Genomic DNA, 22,690 nt, shown 5'->3' with positions numbered 1-22,690 from the left:
AAAATCAAAATAGACAATAAATGATAATTTTATTATATTATTAAAAAAAATAAATGAATAAAAAGGAGTATGACCAATGATTTTGGGACACCAAACTTGGTCCAGCCCACAGAGTGAAATGAAAAAAAAAAAAAAAGAAAAAAGGGGGAGCTGGCACTTCCTACACAAACACATTTACACAAAAGGAAAAAAGAATATCCACAATCCCTCAGGACTGGATACCCTCTTCCATTTCTGGGTTCTTCTTCTTCGTCATCTTCCTTCTATGTTACCTCATCTTCACAGTTTTACAGGTCTCCAACACTAAAGTTTGTTGCTTTCTTTAAGCAAACGCAGAAAAAAGATAGATAGAATAGAGAGAGAGAGAGAGAGAGAGAGAGAGAGAGAGAGATTGAAAGAGGACTTGGGGTGTAAAAATTGATTTGTGTTGAAAGGGTAAGATTCAGATGTTCATAAAACCCGTTGCCATTGTTTTCTCCGATTTCCTCTCATTCGGTGAATTGCCATTGGATATCCATGATTGCCCACTAACCCATTCAACTCTCTCTTCTAACAATTTTCCTCGATTTCTCTTTTAACCCTAAAAACCGCGAAACCTAGGAAACCCCACGATTGTTTTTTTTGCTGATTTTCAATTGGATATTGGTTGTCGAATCCCTAAAAGAGCTTCGTTTTCGACCCTTTTCATTTGGGTTCCCACAGTTTGTTCTCCTTTATGGACTCAAGCTTTGGAACTGTGTTTGATCACGGTTTTGCTCCAATCCTCATCTGGGTTTTTTTTTATTTCCTTTGAAAATTGACGGAAACTCAATCATGATAGGCTTCAAGTGCTCGCATTTAGATCTGGTTAAGGACTCCCTTTGGGCGTTAGAGATTGGAAAGTAAAACGCTTCTCACAAGAATACATAATCATCGCATTGAATTTGCTGTTTTGTTTGGTTGGCTTTTTGTCGTTTTGGGTGGTGGGTGCTGAAAACTCCTTAAGCAAAAGGGGTTATGTCCGAGGCTGGCCCAGCTGTTGGTCATGTCGGCTTCCCCAAAATGAAAGCCAAGCCAACCGCGGAGAGCTGTTGCAACCCAGTGAAGAAATCCGGGCCTGTTTCCATGGATCATGTTCTTCTGGCATTGCGGGAAACCAAGGAAGATAGGGACCTTAGAATCCGTAGCCTTTTCAATTTCTTTGATGCTGCCAATTTGGGTTATTTGGACTATTCCCAGATTGAGGCAGGCTTATCTGCTCTCCAGATTCCCCCCGAGTACAAGTATGCCAAGGATCTGTTGAAGGTTTGTGATGCCAATAGGGATGGCAGGGTCGATTACTATGAGTTTCGAAGATATATGGATGCTAAAGAGCTCGAGCTTTACCGCATTTTCCAAGCTATTGATGTCGAACACAATGGCTGCATTTTGCCTGAGGAGCTTTGGGATGCACTTGTGAAGGCTGGTAGGCCATACTTGTCACTTTAGTATGCTATTTTTCAGATTTTCTTTCTGGGTTGCCGATTTGTTTTCTTCCATGAAGAATATCTGGTGCTATTCTTCCTTTGCCACATGAAGCACTGCATGGATATAACGCATGAATTGTCCCTCCATGAAAGTATTCAAAATATAACTCTATGTTGCTACAAAAAATAATAGATAGGTTGACAATTAATTGGATTACTTCACATTTCATGACTAAGATATATTAAGAAGGCTTTGTAAGTAGGCTGCATTAGATATATTAAGAAGGCTTTATAAGTAGCCTGCATTCTTTCTTTTGGCATAATTTAAGTACTTAATTCTAATTGTTTTAAGGCTTATAAGTAGCCTGCATTCTTTCTTTTGGCATAATTTAAGTACTTAATTCTAATTGTTTTAAGGCTTATAAGTAGCCTGGATTCTTTCTTTTGGCATAATTTAAGTACTTAATTCTAATTGTTTTAAGGCTTATAAGTAGCCTGCATTCTTTCTTTTGGCATAATTTGAGTACTTAATTCTAATTGTTTTGGAAACTAGCCATGGAATCTATAAGTATCAAATTAGATTGAAATTCTAATTATAAGTAGCCATGAAATGTATGTATAGAAATTTATTGATTAGTTGATTCTTCTGATATCTGGTATTTCAAGTCTAGGAGTGTTATGTTCCGATGGCTTATATTATTCAGTAGTAGTATTATATCTCATTTGGGTTAAAAAAATGTATAATAATTCAGCCACTGCTTGAAGACCAGAAAAGTAGAAGATCAACACTTGAAGTGGGTCTTGATATTTGGATAGTAGAAAACTAGTGATTGATATAGCCAGCTTTGAGTAGCGTTATTGCCCTTTTCATAATAATCACATCTTCTTCTCTTTGACTTATGTTGCATAAAGAAAATTTGTACCTATGCCTATAATTTTATTTATTTATTTATTTTTTGCTCAACTTGCTCATACTTTCAATGAGGGAAAATCCATGCTACTGTTTCCGGTTTACCTGTTATTTTACATCTTATAAGCCCTGGCAGTTTCTTTGATGCAGGGATTGAAATTGATGATGAGGAGCTTGCCCGGTTTGTTGAGCATGTTGATAAGGATAATAATGGAATTATCACTTTTGAGGAATGGAGAGATTTTCTTCTGCTTTATCCTCATGAAGCAACTATTGAAAACATATATCATCACTGGGAAAGGGTATGCCTTGTAGACATTGGGGAGCAGGCCGTTATTCCAGAAGGAATCAGTAAGCATGTTCACAGAAGCAGATATTTTATTGCAGGGGGAATAGCAGGAGCTGCTTCTCGAACTGCAACTGCTCCTCTTGATCGCCTGAAGGTCATTTTGCAAGTTCAGACAACAAATGCTTGTATTGGACCAGCCATAAAGAAGATATGGAAGGAAGGTGGTTTCCTAGGGTTTTTTAGAGGTAATGGGATAAATGTTGTGAAGGTAGCACCTGAAAGTGCTATCAAGTTTTTTGCTTATGAAATGTTGAAGAATGTGATTGGAGATAGTATGGAAAAAGACAAGGATGATATTGGAGCTTTTGGGAGACTTTTTGCTGGTGGTATGGCTGGTGCAGTAGCACAGACTGCTATCTACCCTTTGGATCTTGTAAAAACGAGGTTACAGACTTTTTCTTCTGATGGTGGAAAGGTTCCTAAATTGGGAACTCTAACAAAAGACATATTGGTTCAAGAAGGACCTCGTGCCTTTTACAAGGGTCTTTTACCATCTGTTCTTGGGATGATCCCCTATGCTGGCATCGACCTTGCTGCCTATGAGACCTTAAAAGATATGTCAAAATCATATATTCTTCGGGACAGTGGTACATCCTCCTTGTATATATATGCTTTTATTTGTATCCTCATTTTCTTTCTTTACATAATGTGTACATATGTTGTTGGAGAGTACTCCCAAGTCCCAATAGTTATCATTTACATATATATAATTTTGTTTTTTTTCTTTTTTTTTTTCAGAACCTGGTCCTCTTGTCCAACTGGGATGTGGGACAATATCTGGAGCTATAGGAGCAACTTGTGTGTATCCCTTGCAGGTTATACGAACAAGGTATGATGATCTGGGTGAAAATATTAGCCAATTGAGCTTTTCTATTCTTGTACTTTCTTTCGTACCTTCTGTTTTTGTTCTTGTTTTTGTTTGTGTCAGTTTGTGGAATTATCAAAACTAGTTTTATTTTTTCCATTGAGGTGAATTATTTCTTTGTTTTCAGAATGCAAGCTCAACATTCTAATTCAGCTACTGCTTATAAGGGAATGTCCGATGTGTTTTGGAGAACGATTCAGCATGAAGGTTATAGAGGTTTCTACAAAGGCCTATTTCCAAATCTTCTCAAAGTTGTGCCAGCTGCAAGCATTACCTATATGGTCTATGAAAGCATGAAAAAGAGTCTAGATCTTGACTAGGGAGAGTGGGTCTTCATGCCTGATGGTAATTAAGGATCTTGGATTTAGGAATTGTAATGGTGTTGTTGATGATGATGATAAGAAAAATAAAATTAGAAAACAATTAGGCCATATGATTATTTAAGTTATATGATAGATGGTTATTCCCCCATGGGGTATGGGGTACATGATTTTGTAGCCGGAGAGTTTTCATTTATGTTATTCGGATCTAAATGTTGAGAAACTAACAGTTATCACATTTTGAAAAGAAAGAGAACAGCAAGGTGAAAGGTATTTATCCTTTTTGTTTTATGTATTTTCTACAACTACTATAAAGGGATTCAGATATTGCAGACATTTTTTTTTTTTTCATTTTTTTGCCCTTTTAATATATATGTGGTTGCTTGCTGCTTTTCTGTCGCTATGGTCTGGTCTGTGCATGATCTGGAGCATAGTTGGTTTGTAGATTGCGTTCCGGAGATAGTATTCTTTTCTTTGAACATGTCGTGGACGGTGAAAATTTTTGTTCATGTGTTTGACCAGTAATTGTTTTGGCTTATATGGATTTGTCAGTTTAATAAGAGTCATAACTTTTGACCTGCGTCAGTTCTCACTTAGTTCTACATCTTGGCTGTAAATTGCGCTGCTAAAGCCTTTCTCTTACTGTGTTTGCTTTTGTAGTAAATTAAATTCATGTGCTGCTTTCGGATTAGTTACGTAAATAGTTGGTATCACACCAGGTTAAGAAGATATTATCACTGACATTTTTCTTCGTGATCTCGGGCTCGTATTTGACCTGTTAGAGAAAACAACCAAATGATCTTTATCCATGATGGTTGTAATTTTATGATTTATTTCGATATGATAACTCTAAAATCCATTTAATTTCACAGGTCAGAAATGAGGATGTTGTAATATTATGAGAAAGAAACCTCAGTGGGTTTGATTTGTGCTCGTTCGTGGATGTGCCAATGTTTGCATGATTGAAATATTTGTTTCTTTTACCTTTTTGATTGTTTTATTCTGATGGAGGACTTGCTTGGTCAAGAAGTATCTTGTATAGAAGCAAGAAAAATATGCGATAGCATTGTAGCACTATATTTTGATTTGACAAATGGAATTGAAGACCGCTTCACTACGTGTCATTAGGTGTTTCAGTCAACTTGCAACTTTATTCTGTTATTCTGCTTCCGGAGAAAAATCTCTTGCTCTATTCACATTGGCGGACTTGCTTGGTCAAGGGATATCTGTGTGTTGATCTGACAAATGGAATTTAAGACTAATTCACTACTTGTCATAGGGTGATTTCAGTCAACTTGCAACTTTATTTTGTTATTTTGCTTACTAAAAAGAATAAAAATGTCTAGCTCTATTCAAAATTGAAGTAAAAACCCAAGTCGAGCAACATTAATGATAAACGCATAGATCACTTTCTCTAGCTCTAATTGATTGATGTTGCTTTGGTAAATTGAATTCCCAACAAATTTTATATGTTTTAGGAATGTTTTGGCTAGAAGTGCTACTTCCAGACGAGTGGTTTCCAAGAAAGTGGATAAGTTTTTGATATTTTTAGCCAAACATATGGTCATATAATCATAAAAGCTGTATAAAACATTTTAGAAGCAGTCCCAAATGGGCAAAGACTAATACTTTTCATCACAAAAGTTTCGGTACACGGCGCGAATCCCATACTGTTGAAGCAATCTATGCAGATATCACTTCATGCATATAAAGATTCAAAAATAGCTACTTTTGGTATTTGTGTACAATAGCAGCAACTCAAACCCAACAAAAGGGAAATATATATATGTATATATATGTATGTATTATATAGAGGGCAACTTAACAGACAGCAGCTTATTATTCATTCCTCCAAACGAAAGTCTTTCTGACCCAAAATAATGAAAAGAAAAACAACAAGAGTGTTTCACTTCCCAGTTCATTTGGTACCTGATATATTGCAGCTTTTGCCCTCTTGTCTCTCTGCTATACACAATCAAATTGCAGAGTCTTCTGCTATTGGTACTATACGCAGTCAAATTGCAACTAACAAACATGAAATAGAAGGACACAAAGAAACGACAGAAAACAAACTTGACGACCAATACTTACCGACTTACTGTATCAGAATCGATACAATAAGTGGAAACAACAAAGCTGGAAGAAAGGCATTGCCTTCCCTTTGCCTGCATGACTTGCCTTAGTTTTCTCTCCCTCATCCATTAGAGAAGGAAGAGGGAGCTATTCTCCATGCTAGAAGGAGGTACCTGTAACCGCTATCTTCTTCTTCTTCTTCCTCCACATCCTTCAATGCTCAAGATAACAAGTTCAGATAGTGCTGAGGATCTCAATTTGCATTTGACTCTATTTTTTTTCTTATTGATATTCTCATGTATTTATGGACTTCCCCTACTGAGAGACATTGGTGGCTGCATCCTGATTTTCCACATTATAATGCTAGAAAAATGAAAATAAAGAAAGAAAAAGAGGACAGATCAGCATAAAAAAAGGATACCTTATATTTTTGACATGGTCCCCCTAAGCATTATATTCTTCAAATTGGGTAAAATTCTTATCTCCCCACTAAGAATATTATTATTCTTGCTTACACTTTACATTAACTCAGATAATTAGACCTAACTGTTTTGAGCAAACCCCATGTGGAGAAAAAAAGTTAGAAAAAAAACTGATAATTTAATTGATAAGATAAAGAAGATGTGGGGAAATGATGGGGAAACATGTGGAGGTCTCCTCATCTAAAGAAGAAAATTAAAATGATAAACTATTACAAAGTTGATATAAAAAAGTGGACATTAGCAACCAAAATAGAGGAGTGTTAGAGAAGAATATGGAAGTAGATTTGCCTTTTTTTTTTTTCTTTTTTTTCTTTTTTTTTTGCTTTTATAGGGTATAATCTTTTTAGACCGTCCAATTCTTACCTCTTTTCAAAAACAAATGCTGATGAGAGAATATATTTTCCAAATCATTCCCACTAATCCCCTTAGTGGGAGAATTTAAAACATAAGCAAGACACTAGTGTACGAATAATAAACACGTTGACTTAAAAATATGTTTTGTCGACATAATCAAATTATTTGCTTTAATCAATAATAGTTTATAATTTGAAAAGCATTGTTAGATATTATAGTTTTTTTATCAGTAAATTTGATAGTCCTTTTCTAATGTTATAAGTCGTTTTTGGTTGTTTTTAGCAATATAAATTAATTTCTATATAAATAAGAAAGAAAAAATAAAAAAAAAACTAAAAATCTAGTGAGTTAACATAAATAAAAATTTTACTTCTACATATTAATAGATTTCACTCATCATGCAGCTTTATACAACCTTTACATGCTAAAGCTTATTAGGGGGGGGGGGGGGGGGGGGGGGGGAGAGAAGAATGTTGGTTTCCATAATTGCTTCAATACAAAACAATTTTTTTTTTTTTTTTTTTTTGGTGGGGGAAATGAATACAAAAATATAAAACAAACTTGAGTTGTATAGTTCCACATTTGTTTGTGAAGAAAAAAGTTAAATAGCGGTTGCAAATACTTTTTTGTTTTTTCTCTTTTTTTGAAAGAACAAAAAAGTACAATTGTTTTGGTAATATAGCTCGTTTATACACAATAAATATATCTAAGCAGAAAACAACTACCGCACCGTGGACGTGCCGGAGTGGTTATCGGGCATGACTAGAAATCATGTGGGCTCTGCCCGCGCAGGTTCGAATCCTGCCGTTCACGTTTCTCAAAATTTGGATATGCATTTTTAATTGTAATGTAGTTTTACATTAGAATTTTGCAATGTTGAATAAGTTTGAAACCTCCTCTATCTTCCTTTTTTTTTTTTTTGGGTAATAAATTGTTTGTTTGTGTTTTTTTGGATTTCCATCTTTCATTTCTAAATATTTTGGTTGGTTAATGCTAAACCCAAACCGATGCAAGACTCTGAAACAACTCCACCAACTCCATGCCAACTCCATCATCACTGGCCTCTTCTTCTCTTCTCCTAACATTCCCAACTTGTTCCTCCATTCCTTCATCTCCCTTATCCCCACAACCCCTTCTTCTTCTTCTTCATTACTCTCTTATGCTCTCTTTCTGTTCAATCTCATACCAAACCCATCAACCTTCTCCTTCAACAATATCATTAGAGCTCACTCCCTCCTTTCCTCCTCCTCCTCCTCCCCTCTCCTCCTCTTCTCCCGTATGCGCCACCTCTCCCTCTCTCCCGACTTCCACACCTTCCCTTTCCTCCTCAAGGCTTCTTCCCAACTCGGCATTTCTGTCGCCCATGTTCTTCATTCCCAAGCTCTCAAGTTCGGATTCGCTGCTCATCTCTTTTTTAGGAATACCCTCATCCGGGTTTACTCTGTTTCTGGCCGATTGGACCATGCACGCCAGGTGTTTGATGAGACTGAACAGAGAGATGTTGTAACTTATAATGTGTTGATTGATGTGTTGGTAAAAGCCGGTGATATGTTGGGAGCTCGCGAGGTGTTTGATGCAATGTCTGTGCGAGATAGAATCTCGTGGGGCACCATCTTAGCTGGGTATGCTGGGACTAGTCAGTGTGATGAAACTATTCGTCTATTTGATCAGATGATGGGGTTGGAACTTCAACCTGATAGTGTAGCTTTGGCTTCGGCTCTTTCTGCTTGTGCACAGCTGGGGGATATGGAACGAGGCAAGAATATCCATGATTACATTCGACAAAATGGGATTCCGTTGAACTCTTTTTTAGCCACCGGATTGGTGGACTTTTATGCAAAATGTGGCTGCATTGAGATTGCAATGGAGGTCTTCGATTCAAGTACAAGCAAGAATTTATTCACTTGGAATGCTATGCTTGTTGGGCTTGCCATGCATGGACGGGGCCAGCTTTGTCTACACTACTTCTCTAGAATGATGGAGGCAAGAGTTCAACCCGATGGAGTGAGCTTTTTGGGAGTTCTAGTGGGTTGCAGCCATGCAGGTCTAGTTAACAAAGCCCAGAAGCTTTTCGACGAGATGGAATCCGTTTATGGGGTTCATCGAGAGCTGAAGCATTACGGTTGCATGGTGGATTTGCTTGGGAGGGCTGGTTTGATAAAGGAAGCAATGGAGATGATAAGGAGTATGCCAATGGGAGGCGATGTTTATGTGTGGGGTGGTTTGCTTGGAGGGTGCAGAATTCATGGGAATGTTGAGATTGCAAAAGAAGCAGCTGAGAATGTGATGCAGATTAAGCCAGACGACGGTGGTGTGTATTCGATCATGGCGAACGTCTATGCCAATGCAGAGCAATGGGATGATGTAGAAAACATGAGGAGGTCATTGGGTGATAATAAGAGGGTGATCAAGAAGAACGCTGGTTGTAGTTTGATAAGATTGGACGGTATTACACATGAATTTGTTGCTGGGGATAGTTTACATGCCCAAACTGATGAAATATATTTCATTTTGAATAGAATAGAAAAGCATCAATTTGAAGCATACTAATCAAAATGATCATGTTTGCCACTCAATATTACTTTGGAAAGGACTAGAAGACTAGAAGATACGACTATTTTTAGTCAATAGTATTATTGAATTTTATAACATTAAAACGTTGAAAAAGAAAATTTCTTGTATTTTTGATGGCCAAAAACAAGGACTTACATGTCTTTGCAATTCATAGAGAAAATACAGAAATTGATCAATCTCAGGTTGTTTTATCATTCTGAATCCCCCAATTTTCAAAATAGTTTCTCCCAAAGCTGTGAAAACAATGAAGCAGCTGAGCAATCCAATAAAATTTAGAGGCCCGTTTCTAGTTAAAAAGGATAAGGATGAATGTTATATTGAGACAGAATGACGTGTAAGTTCATGAGAGTTCTAGGGCGTTACCAAAGCCTTTCTCCATGTGACATGTGTCTCCTTTTACTTCCATAATGTGCGACGTGGCTCCAGAAGGCTCGCTTCTCTTCGTCTTTCATTTTTTGTTTATTGTTTCATTTATCATGAAAAGAAACTTTTCACTGTTTTTCACTTTATCCAATATAATATATATATACATATATATACAAATATGAATAAGGCTAAGGAAGCAACATCCACAAGTTAAGAATTGCTTTTGCTCAGCAGCTTAGTTCACTTCTCAAACACAGATACACATACTAGTTTTTTGTCCAATTAACATACAAGTTAAGCCTCTGTTTTTTGTGAACAATCATGGCTTTTAGGTCTATGGTAAGTTTTTTCTTATTTTTGCCTTGTATTACTTATATTTCCTCCTTCTTTTCCTCCTTTTCTTTTACTTTAACATTTAGTAGTATATTCCATTCCAAAAAAAAAATTAGCTAATTGATTATTTAAATTAAAATTTATAATAATTTTTTTGTTATGAAATCATATCAGTTTTAGATTTTAAATTATACAAACTTTGTATGATAAAAAGGGGATGAAAAGGTCTAATAATGTAAGTTTACAGCATTTTTTTTTCCCCCAACATAGAAGACCTTGTACTAGTATTTCATCTTTTTTTTTTTCTTTCTTTTTTTTTTTTTAAAAAAAAAAAATTGTTTCTGGATTGGACCCTAGGTATGATTTTGGAAATTTTATTTCTATTTTTGGTGCTAAAAATTATAATTCAGTTTTAATTATCCTTTGCTTTATTCATGACTAAAATACGGTAAATTATTATTGTTATTATTTTTTATTCTTAATTTGTAAAACCAGTTTGATGGGAATTAATTAATTAATTGGGTGCGGCAGAACCATTGGAAATGGGTGGCGAATGGTTTCCGACAATACGCCACCGCGACGCGGCCGAAGATGAAGTCGTACGCCCCGACGGCGGACTTCGGTCAGTTCCATAGGCAGCAGCAGCAACGGAAGCCGCCGATGAAGGGGGACTTCGTGCCGGTGTACGTGGCGATCGGGATGATAGCTTTGTCGGTGACGCTGGGTCTACACACAGCGAAGCAGCAGCTGATGCATTCTCCGACGGTCTACGTGAAGAAGAAGCGCCGTGAGACTTTGCCGGAGGTGGTGGAGCCCGAACACGTGCTGGAGCAGGCCGATAGGTTCGTGAAGAAATCCTTCTTCAGGAAGGTGGCCCACATCCAAGACCCGAATCATGATCATGTCCTTTCGGATCCCACGCGCGGTGACGCTTTCGCTCATCGTCCACGTGCTGAGACTCTCAAGTCCGTTGGGGTTGACCCGGTGGGCATATAGGAAAGAGTTGTCAGATATAGCTTTGGTTTTATTTTGTTGTAGATGGTGTTTTTGGGCTAATTTTTGTTTTTGTCATATTTGGTTAGCTCGGTTTTTCATTTTATGCTTCTTTTATTTCTTTTTAAATCCATGTAAATTGCACAGCTTTTCTTGTAATGGTGATGGCTTAAAAATGTAAATCCGTAGCAGAAAAATATGATAAGAGTGTCTTTTTTATGTTTATGTTTATTTTTTATTTTTTGTCTTTTAAAGTAAATGGGGTTTTTATTTATTTTTATTTTTATTTTTATTTTATGGGCAACACTATCAGTCGGTGTTAAATTGTGATAATAATAAAACAAATATTACATGATGTGTACGAGATTTGAAAATAAGTAAATAAAAAAGACTAGTGTAATTAATTCAGTAGGTTCTTATTTCTAATGCTCTAATTGAGCTACTGTTTTATACACTGATTTTCAACGAAAAAAAATAAAATCAATATGACCTTTCATCGGTGGTAATATCTTTCATTGTATGATGTTAGTTACTTTTATTTTTTATTACGTATCATCAAATTCATCAAATGTGTAATGATAATGTAAAATGATGCGGTTTGTAAACTAAGTTCTAATATTGTAAGATATCATAAAACATCGTATAAAATGAAAAAAATTTACTACTATATCAGAATCGAAAATTCTGTTATAATATTTAATAATAGCAAAAATAATTCTTTTATATATATATATATATATATTTTTTTTGTTTTGTTTTAACTATTCTACTGATTCCTGTCATTTGAGCGATCATGGATGCTTATATCTCTTTCACTAGCTAATTATATCATTTTTTTGTCAAAAAAACAAAAAAAAATTATCGACATTATTTTTCATTCCTATCTTTACTTCATGCATTATTTGGTCTTATCATGTATCGTTAAGTCTTGACTCTTAACCAAATCATATTTCCCGAGAAGTTGCGTACAATACACCCATTGGGTAAACGAAGAATTAAACTATATATGTCTTGCTTTTTGAAACTATCATTTGAATCTCACCTCTACTATGTTTATATTTATTGGCCAGCCTTGAATATATCAAGCAACAAATTAACAAAAAGTAATTCATTGAAAACTGTTATAAAGGAGGAGTTTCACTCAAATTTCTGAATGCTATTGTTGTGTTTCTACTCCATATGAGTTATGGGGCTAGAAATTACAATAACATTACTCGTATAGATGGAGAGAGACAATCTCTTCTTGATTTCAAAAACAACCTTGTTGTTGAGTCTGAATGGCTCTCTTCCTGCGGATTTAATGAAGATGGAAACAGAGAATGTTGCGAATGGCAAGGAGTCCAATGTAACAACACCAATGTCCATGTCGTTAAGCTTGATTTGAGAGCTCACAATCTGCATAGTAAGATCAATTCTTCTCTCAGTATTTGGAACGTCTAGGCCTCGGTTTTAACTCTCTTGCTGAAGATCAAAACCTCAAATGGCTCGCTCTATCTAATTTACGACACTTGGATCTCAGTTTTGTATCTCTTTACAAAGCCACTGAGTGGCTAACAGTTGTTAATGGGCTTGGTAAGCTATCCACCTTAAAGTTATCTAATAAATTTTCTCTTCCCCTTCCCATACTCAATTATTCTCTTTCCTTCATCAACGCTTCATCCCTTGTCAACCTGCATCTTAATCAAAATTATCTTAGTGTTTCAACTTCTTCCACACTGTTTCAGTCGTTGTTTAAATCTAATACCACCCTTGTTTCTCTTGACCTATCTTCAAACCATTTCTATGGTTTGATCTTAGCACTTTTGGAAAAATGATTGTCCTTAGAGACCTTGATCTAAGTGAAAATCGACTTGAAGGCATGATTCCAGAATCCTTTGCCAATTTATGCAGTTTGCATACATTGAATCTGTCAAGAAACCATCTCAACGGGTCGCTTGCTTTTTCCCATAAGTTCTCTAGTTGTGCACATAATTCAGTATTAGAGAGCGTAAGATTATATTCCAATAGTTTTTCTGGCTCACTTCCTGGCCTTTCCGTATTTCCATTGTTGAAAGAAATAGATTTTCACAAGTATGAATTAAATGGAACTCTGACCACAAGCACTGGAAAATTTTTTAAGCTGGAAACTTTGGATGTATCCGACACTTGTTTGGAAAGTGCGATCTCTGAACTCCATTCATCAAATCTCTCTAATTTAAGGAGTTTTAGACTCGTTCTCTAACTTAGTTTCAGTGAACCTTAGCTCCAACTGGGTTCCTTCATTCATTCGGAATTCATAAATCTGGGATCATGCAAATTGGGACTGGATTTTCTGAATTGGTTGGCAACTCAAAAGAACCTTTCCTACCTCGACAATCCTTTAACAAAATTTATGGTATCATTCCTAAAGTGGTATAGGGACTTGGCTCCTAGCATGTATTTTTTATCTCTCTCAAACAATGCGCTCTATGGCAGGTTGCCAGATTTATCAACAATGTTTCCTAGTCTTGCTGTCTAAGATCCGCGTTACAACATGTTTTAGGGTCCATTGCCACCAATCCCAAGTAACTTGACTATCTTAAAAATGTCTCATAATATCATTTCTGGCTCAATTCTTTCTTTATGTAACATCACCACCCTTATGTTCCTTAACCTTTCATGCAAGAGATTATCTGGAGTGCCTTTTGACTATTGTGTTTCAAGGTGGGCTAATCTGCGCATCCTAATTTGGCCTACAGTAGTATTTCAGGAAAGAGTTCCATAGGTTCACTTCTGCAGATCCAAACCCTAAATCTAGGAAAAAAATCGTTTCTCTGGAGAGCTACCACAGTCCTTGAGAGATTGTGGGAATTTGGTATCTATAGGTCTTAGTGTCAACAAATTCTCAGGAAAAGTACGATTTTGTAGTGGGGAAAGCCTATTATCTTCGAAGGATCTAATCCTGTGATCAACTGAATAAAATGGAATTATTCCACTGAGTTTATGTGGAATGATAAATCTACAAATCTTGGATTTAGCAGATAATAATATTTGTGAAAAAAAATATCACAAAGCCTCAACCAACTCACTGCCATGATCAAGTTCGGAAGTATTTCTGGTGGAACTGCAACTTATAATGGCGATGGATTTGTTTACAGTTTCATTTATCCTCACAAATTGGTCTATCAGAGTGATGCATATGCGAGGTTTTATGAGAACAACGCATTGGTTGTATCAGAGGAAGAAAATTCAAGTAATTTTTTTTTTTCACTTCTGCAAGTAATAAACCTTTCAGGCAATAAGTTAGACTGGAAAATTTCCCAAGGAAATGTCCAGTCTTTCTTATTCGATAAATTTAAACTTACTGGGAAACAACTTGTTTGGAGATCTTCCACAAAACATGGGTGAAATGGTACAGATAGAGGCACTTGATTTGTCTCAAAATTGATTTTCAGGTGAAATTCCTACCAGCTTGATTAATCTTACTTGGATTGAAGTACTCAATCTGTCATATAACAACTTGTATGGTAGAATTCCATCTAAAAATCAATTTGATACCTTTGTGAACGTTTCATATATTGGAAATCAGGCACTCTATGGTTTACAACTCACAAAGAACTGCCCATTTGAAGCCACGTCTAATCAAACTCAACAGATTGATGATGGTAATAATGATGGAGATGAGTTCAAGAGATGGTTTTTTGTGGGTGTGGGGATCGGGTTCTATATTGGATTTTGGGGAATGTTTGGTAGTTTGTGTCTTAACCGTTCTTGGAGACATGCATACTTCTTGTTCAAACTGGAAGATTGGCTGTTGTTGAGGTTGGCACTCTACATAGCAAGATTTCAAAGGAGGTTCAACACAAACAACAATCAGTAAATAACAGGTTAGCAATCAATAGTATCTCCCCTACTCTTTATTAGTATTTTTCTTTTTAGCCATTCTGTTCTGTATTTGTATTTTTTTGGTGAACAAAAACAGTTCTTTTCAACGATTGTAATCAAAGTAACCACTTAATGAAAATAAAATTCAATATATGCCTTCAGTATATGAAATTCTTTGATTTTGGATTTAACATCAGTCATCCCAACAGCTTTCAAAAGCCAACCCATTCCAATCTCTCTTGAACATCCAATTTGACAAGTTTCAGTAGTCAAGGCCATAGCCAAACTCTGTTATTTCCTCCACCTCCAGTACTTAAAGATCGATCACAGCTACTTCTAGAGTTCAAGGCAGATTTATGGTTAGTTGATATTTAGTTTGGACTTCCAGGGTGTTCTTCCCATCTCATAATGGACATGAGACCTGGATTGCAATTTCCTTTGGGATTATCATTATTCCATTTTCCAACTATGCCACGTGGATTCCATGGGAATTTTCCACAAACTTCAAGTGTGTGATTTTATTGATGCCAAAATTTGAATATTAATACAATCATCTAGTAATTGTAAATATCCAAATTAATTAGCTCAATGTGAAGTTCATCTCATTAATGTTGACAATTCAAGAAGTTTGAATCTAATAATTCAAATCCTATTAAAAGTTTATTAATTGAAACAGCTCTCTCATGTATGGAATCAAGTTGAGAATCTGAACACCATGCTGCAGAGAATTCATGAACAAGACCATCAAATTCTATGAAAGTGCAACCAAGTTGCTTTTGCATTTCCTGAAAAGCCATACCACTTTCCTTACTCTATTCACATCACAAATAAGCAGAATTAAATGTAAATATTATATTATTCTGATGATCTGTTTTGACATTTACTTTAGCATCACTCTCAATGATCTTTCTTGTGAAACCCAAATCCTCACATTCTATATATATATATATATATACACACACACATCAATACCTTAATGATACTAAAAAAGCAACAACCAGAAGTTAAGAATCGGTTGATTAAGGATACTAGTTTTTGTTCAAATCATATAACTTCGCAGTCTCTCTGTTTTCCCTGTTGTAGATCATGGTTTTGAGGTCTATGCCAACTCTTTTTCTGCCTTGTACTGAGTATTGCTTGCTTGCTTCTTTCTATAATTTCCTTATCAAAATTCTAAAGATTTTAAACTTTTTCTTAATTCTTTCTTTCAAATAATATGACATGTTATGTGCCACTATTTTATAATGTGATTTTTAGTTTTCAATCATGTAGTGACAATCTATCATTTACTAAAAGAATTTATTTGCTATTTTAAAGATTTTTTACCCCAAAAAAAAAAAGTTTAATTATCCTTTTCTATAAGGATTAAATTCGATAAATTTGGGAATTTCTTTGTTTATATTTTTTTTTCCTAAAACCGTTTTAACCTATTTGTTTTCCAAATTTGATTCCTACTTTATTATGTAAATTAATTATACTTTTTTATTACTAAAATTATAACAATTTATTCTTTAAATTAGAGAAACAGATAAGTACTGATAAAAAATGGACGTCAATTTTTTATTTTTTATTTTTTATTTTTAGTTCTTAATTGTCAAAAACATGTCCATGTAAATATTTGCAGAAGCACACGTATATAAAAAGTAATAATTTTAAAACTAATTTAATAATTTGATGGGTTATTACATTGATTCCTCGTCATCTTGTCATCTATATGACATTTTGCTATATGTCCTGCAACTAAATTTTTGTTACATCATTTGGGTTGAGCATGCGTGCAGTTTATTAATTTGTCAAGAAATATGCAGATATAATTAAAGATTATTGCCAAACGAAGACCGTAAATACCTTTAACAAACAACTTTAACGCACCTGATCCGGCCTCACCGAACCATAGTCAGTCATTTCCACAAACACCTTCTCGGCATCCCCAGAGAGTACGCCATTCAAAGACCCCGGCTGCAATTCCAAACCCGAATCACAATGATAAGACCACACGGAGAGTACGTGGAAATAAGGCCCTTTTGAAAATGAAGACAAGCAACGCCCCACAAGCTCAAATCCCAGTCCGAAGCTCAAGCAGTGACTTTCTTGACCCTTTTGAGGAAACAAGCAAAGCCCACAAGCTTGATCGAGTAGGATAGGGAAAAAAATAGTCGAGAAGATGGAGGATATGTGCAAGAAAAGCGTGAATGGAGGTGTTAATGTTTGCGATTCGCTTCAAAGCACAGTGAGAATGGAGATGTTAAGGTTTGCGCATTGCTTCATGTGGAAAGCAGTCCCAAAGCGTGCCACGACCCCTAACGGTATATATTTATTGGTGATGTCAAAATATACGGAGACTTCAATAACGAAGCTAATTTAAAAATATCATATAGATGTATATCACGTAGCATATTATAGTAGGAGCATTGTTTGGAATGCAATATGTTGGGATGTGTGTCTGCATAATATTTTAAATTTTTTTTTGGAACGGAACTATATATATATATATATATATGTTTTTAAATTAAAATTTATAATATATTTTACATTTTACATCTTAAATTATTAATTTTTTTTCTTACTTTGTTCTCCAAGTTATTATTGATTTTTAATTATTTTTGTCTAATAATTCGATTTTTTTTCCTATAATAATTTTTATCAAATTAAATATTTAAATTGTATTAAAATAAAATAAAATAAATAAAATAATTTACAAATAAAATTATATTTAATATTTACTGTTAATTTCATCAAATTCAATTATCAATTTTTAATTAAAACAATGATAAAAAATCGATTTAGAATTTTTAGGGTCGTTATTTTATGTTTGGACAAACTAATGGTAAATTTGATGTTATATTATATATAGTTAAAAGAGTACGCATGCCATAGCTGGTTTGAGTCTCCTCGCTTATGGATACCCCACTAAGAAAGTGTCAATTTCAATTAGTCAGGGCGGAAAAAAAAAAAAAAAAAAAATTCACTAATGGCAGCTTAGCATCCTAAGAAGATACTTGCTGCTAATGCGGACCAACCAACCAGAAGGCTAGGGACACAGCCCTGTTATATGTGGCACAAAGTGTATGGCTGGGATTCTAGTTATATTAGTTGCGAAAGTACTACCATGTGAAACATGCGAAACACAAGCTGCTGTCGGAGAATCCTCTTCTCAAAATCAAGGTTTCGTTGTAAAAGTTACAGAGAAGTAATAGTTTAAGGGCAATATAAGAATAAAGATAATTTGGAAAATAGAATATAAAAAAGTTCCTAGATCAGAAGGTGATATTAATCCTAAATATTTTAAAATATTATTGCATTAAATAATAAATAGGGTAAACTATGCATAATCGCACGACATATTTAACGCTTACGAATAAAATTTTTAAACTATTAAAATAATAAATAAATCCCTCAACTATCATTATGTATAACATGTTGCGTCCTTTAAATCGATTAAATGCTAAAACAATATTTTAATTTGATAAAAATACCCTTTCGGCATACCAATTATACTAATTTTCAAATAATTTAATCAGAATTCTTTTATTATCTAAATATTTAAAATAATTTAATATATTCTTCAAAAAATATTAGAATTAATATTTTCTTCTAAAAATTATTAAAAATAGTATTTTATTCTAACAAGTATTAAATATTATTAATATTAATTAAATGAATTTATTGATTATAGGCATTTAAGTACTGTCAAATTTTAAATTTTTTTATAGATTGTTTTTCGAGAGAGTATGATACAAATCTAGAGCGATCTGTTTCTAAACTCGCAACAAAGATTGAATTAAACCGTCTACAAGTTATCAATAGAAGACCTCGACCCATTACCTATATGTGAGGTAAGAACTTTGGTATGGTGAAGATGCCATAATAGGATGCGGAATAACCTATTGATAAGTTAAATTTGAACTCCACAAGCAAAATTTGAAAAGTTTGATATAGTTCTTAGAGAACCAAGAGAATCACTCTCACTTTAAATTAAAATTGTAATCTAATTTTTATTCATGACTTTTGTGCCTTTAAATAGGCAAAATAAATTATAAAGCTTTCCTAAATTTGCTAAAAATAATGATGGAATAATAATGGACAAAAATTAGGTTTATGAAATCTAATGTGGTTAGGTTTAGGAAACCTAATGTGATTAGGTTTAGGAAACCTAATTTAGCTCCTAGTTTCCTAATTTGAATGGCCTTTAATTCTTTGACCAATTCAATTATAATAAAATTAGAAAAATAATTTGAAATCCTAATAAAAACTAAATTAGAAAAGTAAATAAGTAACATACCAAAATCCAATCAAGACATAAGTAAAAACTAATGTTTTCCTAATTATAAAATTCAGCCAAACTTAGTTAAAAGCCATGTAGGCGCATGTCACCCTCCACGTGGCAAAAGTGCCATGTCACCATATGATGCCATGTCACCATATGATGCCATGTCACCATCCATGTCATCAAATCGTGCCACATCACCATATTGTTGGAATCCATGCGTTAGGCTTTCTTTCATGTTGGCATCCTCCATTCCAATCATATGGATCAATTTCGGTTCATCTTCAGTAATGAACTTGCTTCCTTGGGATGTGAATACTTCTTAAATTAAACAATTTAGTGCTTCTTTAAACCTCTTTTCTCTTGCCCTGGTTATTGGTCCCATAGAGATTTGAAGTGGCTTTGGACTCCATCTTGGGGTGCTCCTGGTCATGTCCTCATCATTTCCCGTAGCTCGGGAATCACCTTTAAATCCTATGGAATCCTCTTCATTAATTTTCAAAGGTGGATCTCCTCTTCTCACCCTTGAATCTGCCATGTTAGTATGAATAATACAAAAAATAAAATAAATTCTCACCAGATTCACTCCCTCACGTGTTTCACTCAATACAAGAACTCGACACTTGTGTTTGCACACTAATTTCGGCTTTTAACCATCTTTTATGCTCATACTCTCTTTTCTTTTTCCTCTCAATGAATTATCTCAAAGTTCTAATTAAAACACCCACACAACAGCAATTAGATCACAAGTATGTTTTAATTAAACTTATCAACAAAACAGTAGCTAAAAGTAGGCAATACCGAATAATTCAACAAAACCTAGTTTTTAGCTTTTCTAGGCAAAATAAAGCAAATTAAGGAGAAATCTTTGGAATTTTTAAGAACTGAACCACATGATAAGAGATTAAGGATTCAAGAATAAAATTTCGGAAAAAGAATTTCAAACTCAACAAGAATCAAATCGAACAAAAATATAGAATAGTGTTGGTTGTTGTTCTCGTAATTCAAGTTTTGTATCAATTCCTTTATCTAATTTTAATCCAAATAATTTAAAGACCCAAAATTCAAATATCCAGTAATAAAATAACTCTCCAGCAACTCCAAATAAAGAAAAACTATGCAACGATTTATCAGCTTCAATAATTTCCAGCAAACAAATTTCAACACCAACAAACTGAAAAATTTTTCTTTTGTTTTTTTTTTTATTCGGCTTTTCTTCTTCTTCTTCTTCTTCTTCTTCTTTTTTTCACTCACAGATTATAAAACAACTGCAGTAGCAAGAATCAACACCAAAATTGCAATTCCAACACCAAATAATAACCAAACTCGTGACCTCCAACAAAATACGAAAGTGCAGTTTTTTTTTTTTTTTTTTTTATATCTGTTCGAATTTTCTTTTTCTTTTTTTTTTTTTTAAATATATGAATGCAAATATTGAATACTAAAACAGCAAAGAAAAAATCAACAAAAACCAAATGATAAAAGACAACCAATAAACTAGGAAACAAAAATACAATAAAACTAGGAAATCCTAATTCAACTAGGAAATTTTTTTTTTTTTTTTAAGATGCAGAACGTGTATGATGATAGAAACAACCTTAACCTAATGCTAAAATTGCAGAATAACACAAAAACAAATAAAGCAAATAAAGATAGATCAAACCTGAACAAAACTTGGCTCTAATATTAAATGATACGAACCTAGGACGATCTGCTCCCGTATTATATTAGCTCAGATCTAATTATGTTCAAATTCTAATGGTCACCTTAACCCCTAACCAACCTGTGATTAGAAACCTTGGTATATAATGAAGATGCAACAATAGGTAATGGAAGGCCTATTGATAAGTCAAACTAAAACACTCATTCACTAATGGTGTTTTAGGTGTTTAAAAGAATAAAGAGAATTCAATCTCACAAATAAGTTTCTGCATAAAATTCAAGCTTAATTTCTCATTGAAAATAAGCCTTTAAATAGGCTAAGATTACAAAGCAAAAAACCTAAAAAAATTAATTCAAAATCGGACTCAAAGTGTGGAGAAAAAAAAAGTAGAGAAAAAGAAAGTAGAGAAAAGGAAAGTAGAGAAAATGAAAGTGCCTAATTTTTTCTAGTTTCCTAAACTAATTTGGATTAATTAATTTCTTTATTTTGAATTAGGAATTAATTAATTTACAATTGAAATATTAAAATAATAAATTTTCTAAATTTATTTTTTCAGCAAATAAATAAATAAAAATCAAAATAAAAGACTAATTTTCTAAACAAAAAGTCAAGATCAAATTAGGAAACTAGTTGGCTAGTTTGACTACTAAAGTATCTTTAACCAATTGCCAGCTTATTTGGGCTCCAAATCAGCTTCCATATATCATGTAGGATGCCAAATATAATTAATAATGATTCCCACACGTTACCCTTTGATTGGAATAAGTCAAACAAAAACAAAAGTTAAAGCCAACGTCAAAATAGCACATTTTCGGCCAAATTGAATGCTGTCCATACAAGTCCTTTTTAGATGCTTTTGATTCTGCCTTGGCTGAATTCCATGCCCTTTTAATGATATTCTTGGAGTTCATGAAGTGTTAGAACCATTCCTTGCTATCCAGACTCCATAAATGCACCAAAACTGCTATCCGGGTCCGTATCGACTTCCACCACTTGTATGCTCAAAACAAATTTTGGATTTCGGGCATGGACAGGTGCTCTTGAGAATGAATTACCCCCTGGATAAAAACGGCAAATTTGTCCCTAAACATCTTAGCTTGAGCCCTAGTGATTGGTCCGGTCTTCATCTGTATCGAGTTAGCACCCCATCGAATTGTCGGTTGTGCGGGCTCGGGCGGAATCACATCAGAGTACTTCTGTAATATTAGGGGCTTATTTATAAGTTTCAAATGATTCAGGGATATTTTGTATAATTTATGGTAGTAAATATTTATTTTCACTAAATTAATTAATTATGACAAAAGTTAATTGTACAAGGTATAATAATAATGTTGATTTATTTGTGAAGAATAAGAAATCTTATACAAAAATGTGCCAATAAATTACTTAATTATGATAGCCAAAGAACATTATTGCAACAAAAAGGAAAAATTATGAAAGACTTTGTGATAATCTTTTTATCATGTTTGCCCTGTACATGTCCTTTGCCAATAATGCAATACATGTAAACATTAGTGTGCCCAATACAGTGAGCTTAAGTCGTTTGCTATCACTTTTAAATAAGAGGCACTTAAGGAAAAATGTTAGTTAAGGTGTCGAATTTGTAATTTATGTCCTATGATCATGGAAAAGCCAACATCACTTTCAACCAACGTTCAAAATTTCAGTATCGATGTAAATATCGAAGGTTCAAAATATGAAAATTTTCATGGAAATATTGGAAAGTATCGAATATTGAAAAAAATTCACAAAAAATGATGGAAATTTATTTTCAAAAATGAAAATTTTTATTGAAACTTAGTATTAGCTTATTTAAACAATCAATTATCAAATTAACTATAAAAATTGCAAAA

The 22,690-nt window shown here is 34.0% G+C and overlaps 4 protein-coding genes, 1 long non-coding RNA gene and 1 other non-coding gene across 6 annotated transcripts; 5 read left to right on the top strand and 1 right to left on the bottom strand.

Moving 5' to 3' along the window:
• The first annotated feature begins 113 nt into the window (after nt 1-113).
• LOC125423488 (calcium-dependent mitochondrial ATP-magnesium/phosphate carrier protein 2) lies at nt 114-4,225 on the top strand. The gene is made up of 4 exons (XM_048477852.2): nt 114-1,444; nt 2,506-3,291; nt 3,443-3,533; nt 3,697-4,225. Exons 1-4 carry the CDS (start codon nt 997-999, stop codon nt 3,887-3,889), a joined length of 1,518 nt encoding a protein of 505 aa, XP_048333809.1. The 5' UTR covers nt 114-996; the 3' UTR covers nt 3,890-4,225.
• Nucleotides 4,006-6,736, bottom strand: LOC132803258 (uncharacterized). Its single transcript, XR_009638339.1, has 2 exons — nt 4,874-6,736; nt 4,006-4,664 (listed from the first exon to the last, which is right to left on the bottom strand). It is a non-coding gene; the product is annotated as an uncharacterized LOC132803258 (long non-coding RNA).
• A 782-nt stretch (nt 6,737-7,518) lies between these two features.
• Nucleotides 7,519-9,773, top strand: LOC107409985 (pentatricopeptide repeat-containing protein At5g61800). The gene has a single exon (XM_016017400.4). It carries the CDS (start codon nt 7,789-7,791, stop codon nt 9,346-9,348), a length of 1,560 nt encoding a protein of 519 aa, XP_015872886.3. The 5' UTR covers nt 7,519-7,788; the 3' UTR covers nt 9,349-9,773.
• Nucleotides 7,530-7,611, top strand: TRNAS-AGA (transfer RNA serine (anticodon AGA)). The gene has a single exon. It is a non-coding gene; the product is annotated as a tRNA-Ser (tRNA).
• A 146-nt stretch (nt 9,774-9,919) lies between the features above and the next one.
• Nucleotides 9,920-11,289, top strand: LOC107423498 (uncharacterized). Its single transcript, XM_016033065.3, has 2 exons — nt 9,920-10,077; nt 10,603-11,289. Exons 1-2 carry the CDS (start codon nt 10,060-10,062, stop codon nt 11,065-11,067), a joined length of 483 nt encoding a protein of 160 aa, XP_015888551.3. The 5' UTR covers nt 9,920-10,059; the 3' UTR covers nt 11,068-11,289.
• Nucleotides 11,290-14,115: 2,826 nt separating this feature from the next.
• LOC125423291 (receptor-like protein EIX2) lies at nt 14,116-14,902 on the top strand. The gene is made up of 2 exons (XM_048476982.2): nt 14,116-14,275; nt 14,478-14,902. Exons 1-2 carry the CDS (start codon nt 14,116-14,118, stop codon nt 14,900-14,902), a joined length of 585 nt encoding a protein of 194 aa, XP_048332939.2.
• Nucleotides 14,903-22,690: the final 7,788 nt, after the last annotated feature.

This window comes from Ziziphus jujuba, chromosome 3 (genome assembly GCF_031755915.1).
Source record: "Ziziphus jujuba cultivar Dongzao chromosome 3, ASM3175591v1".
NCBI lineage: Eukaryota > Viridiplantae > Streptophyta > Magnoliopsida > Rosales > Rhamnaceae > Ziziphus > Ziziphus jujuba.
The sequence above is the reverse complement of the archived record's forward strand: the minus strand, read 5'-3'. Positions and strand labels throughout refer to the sequence as shown.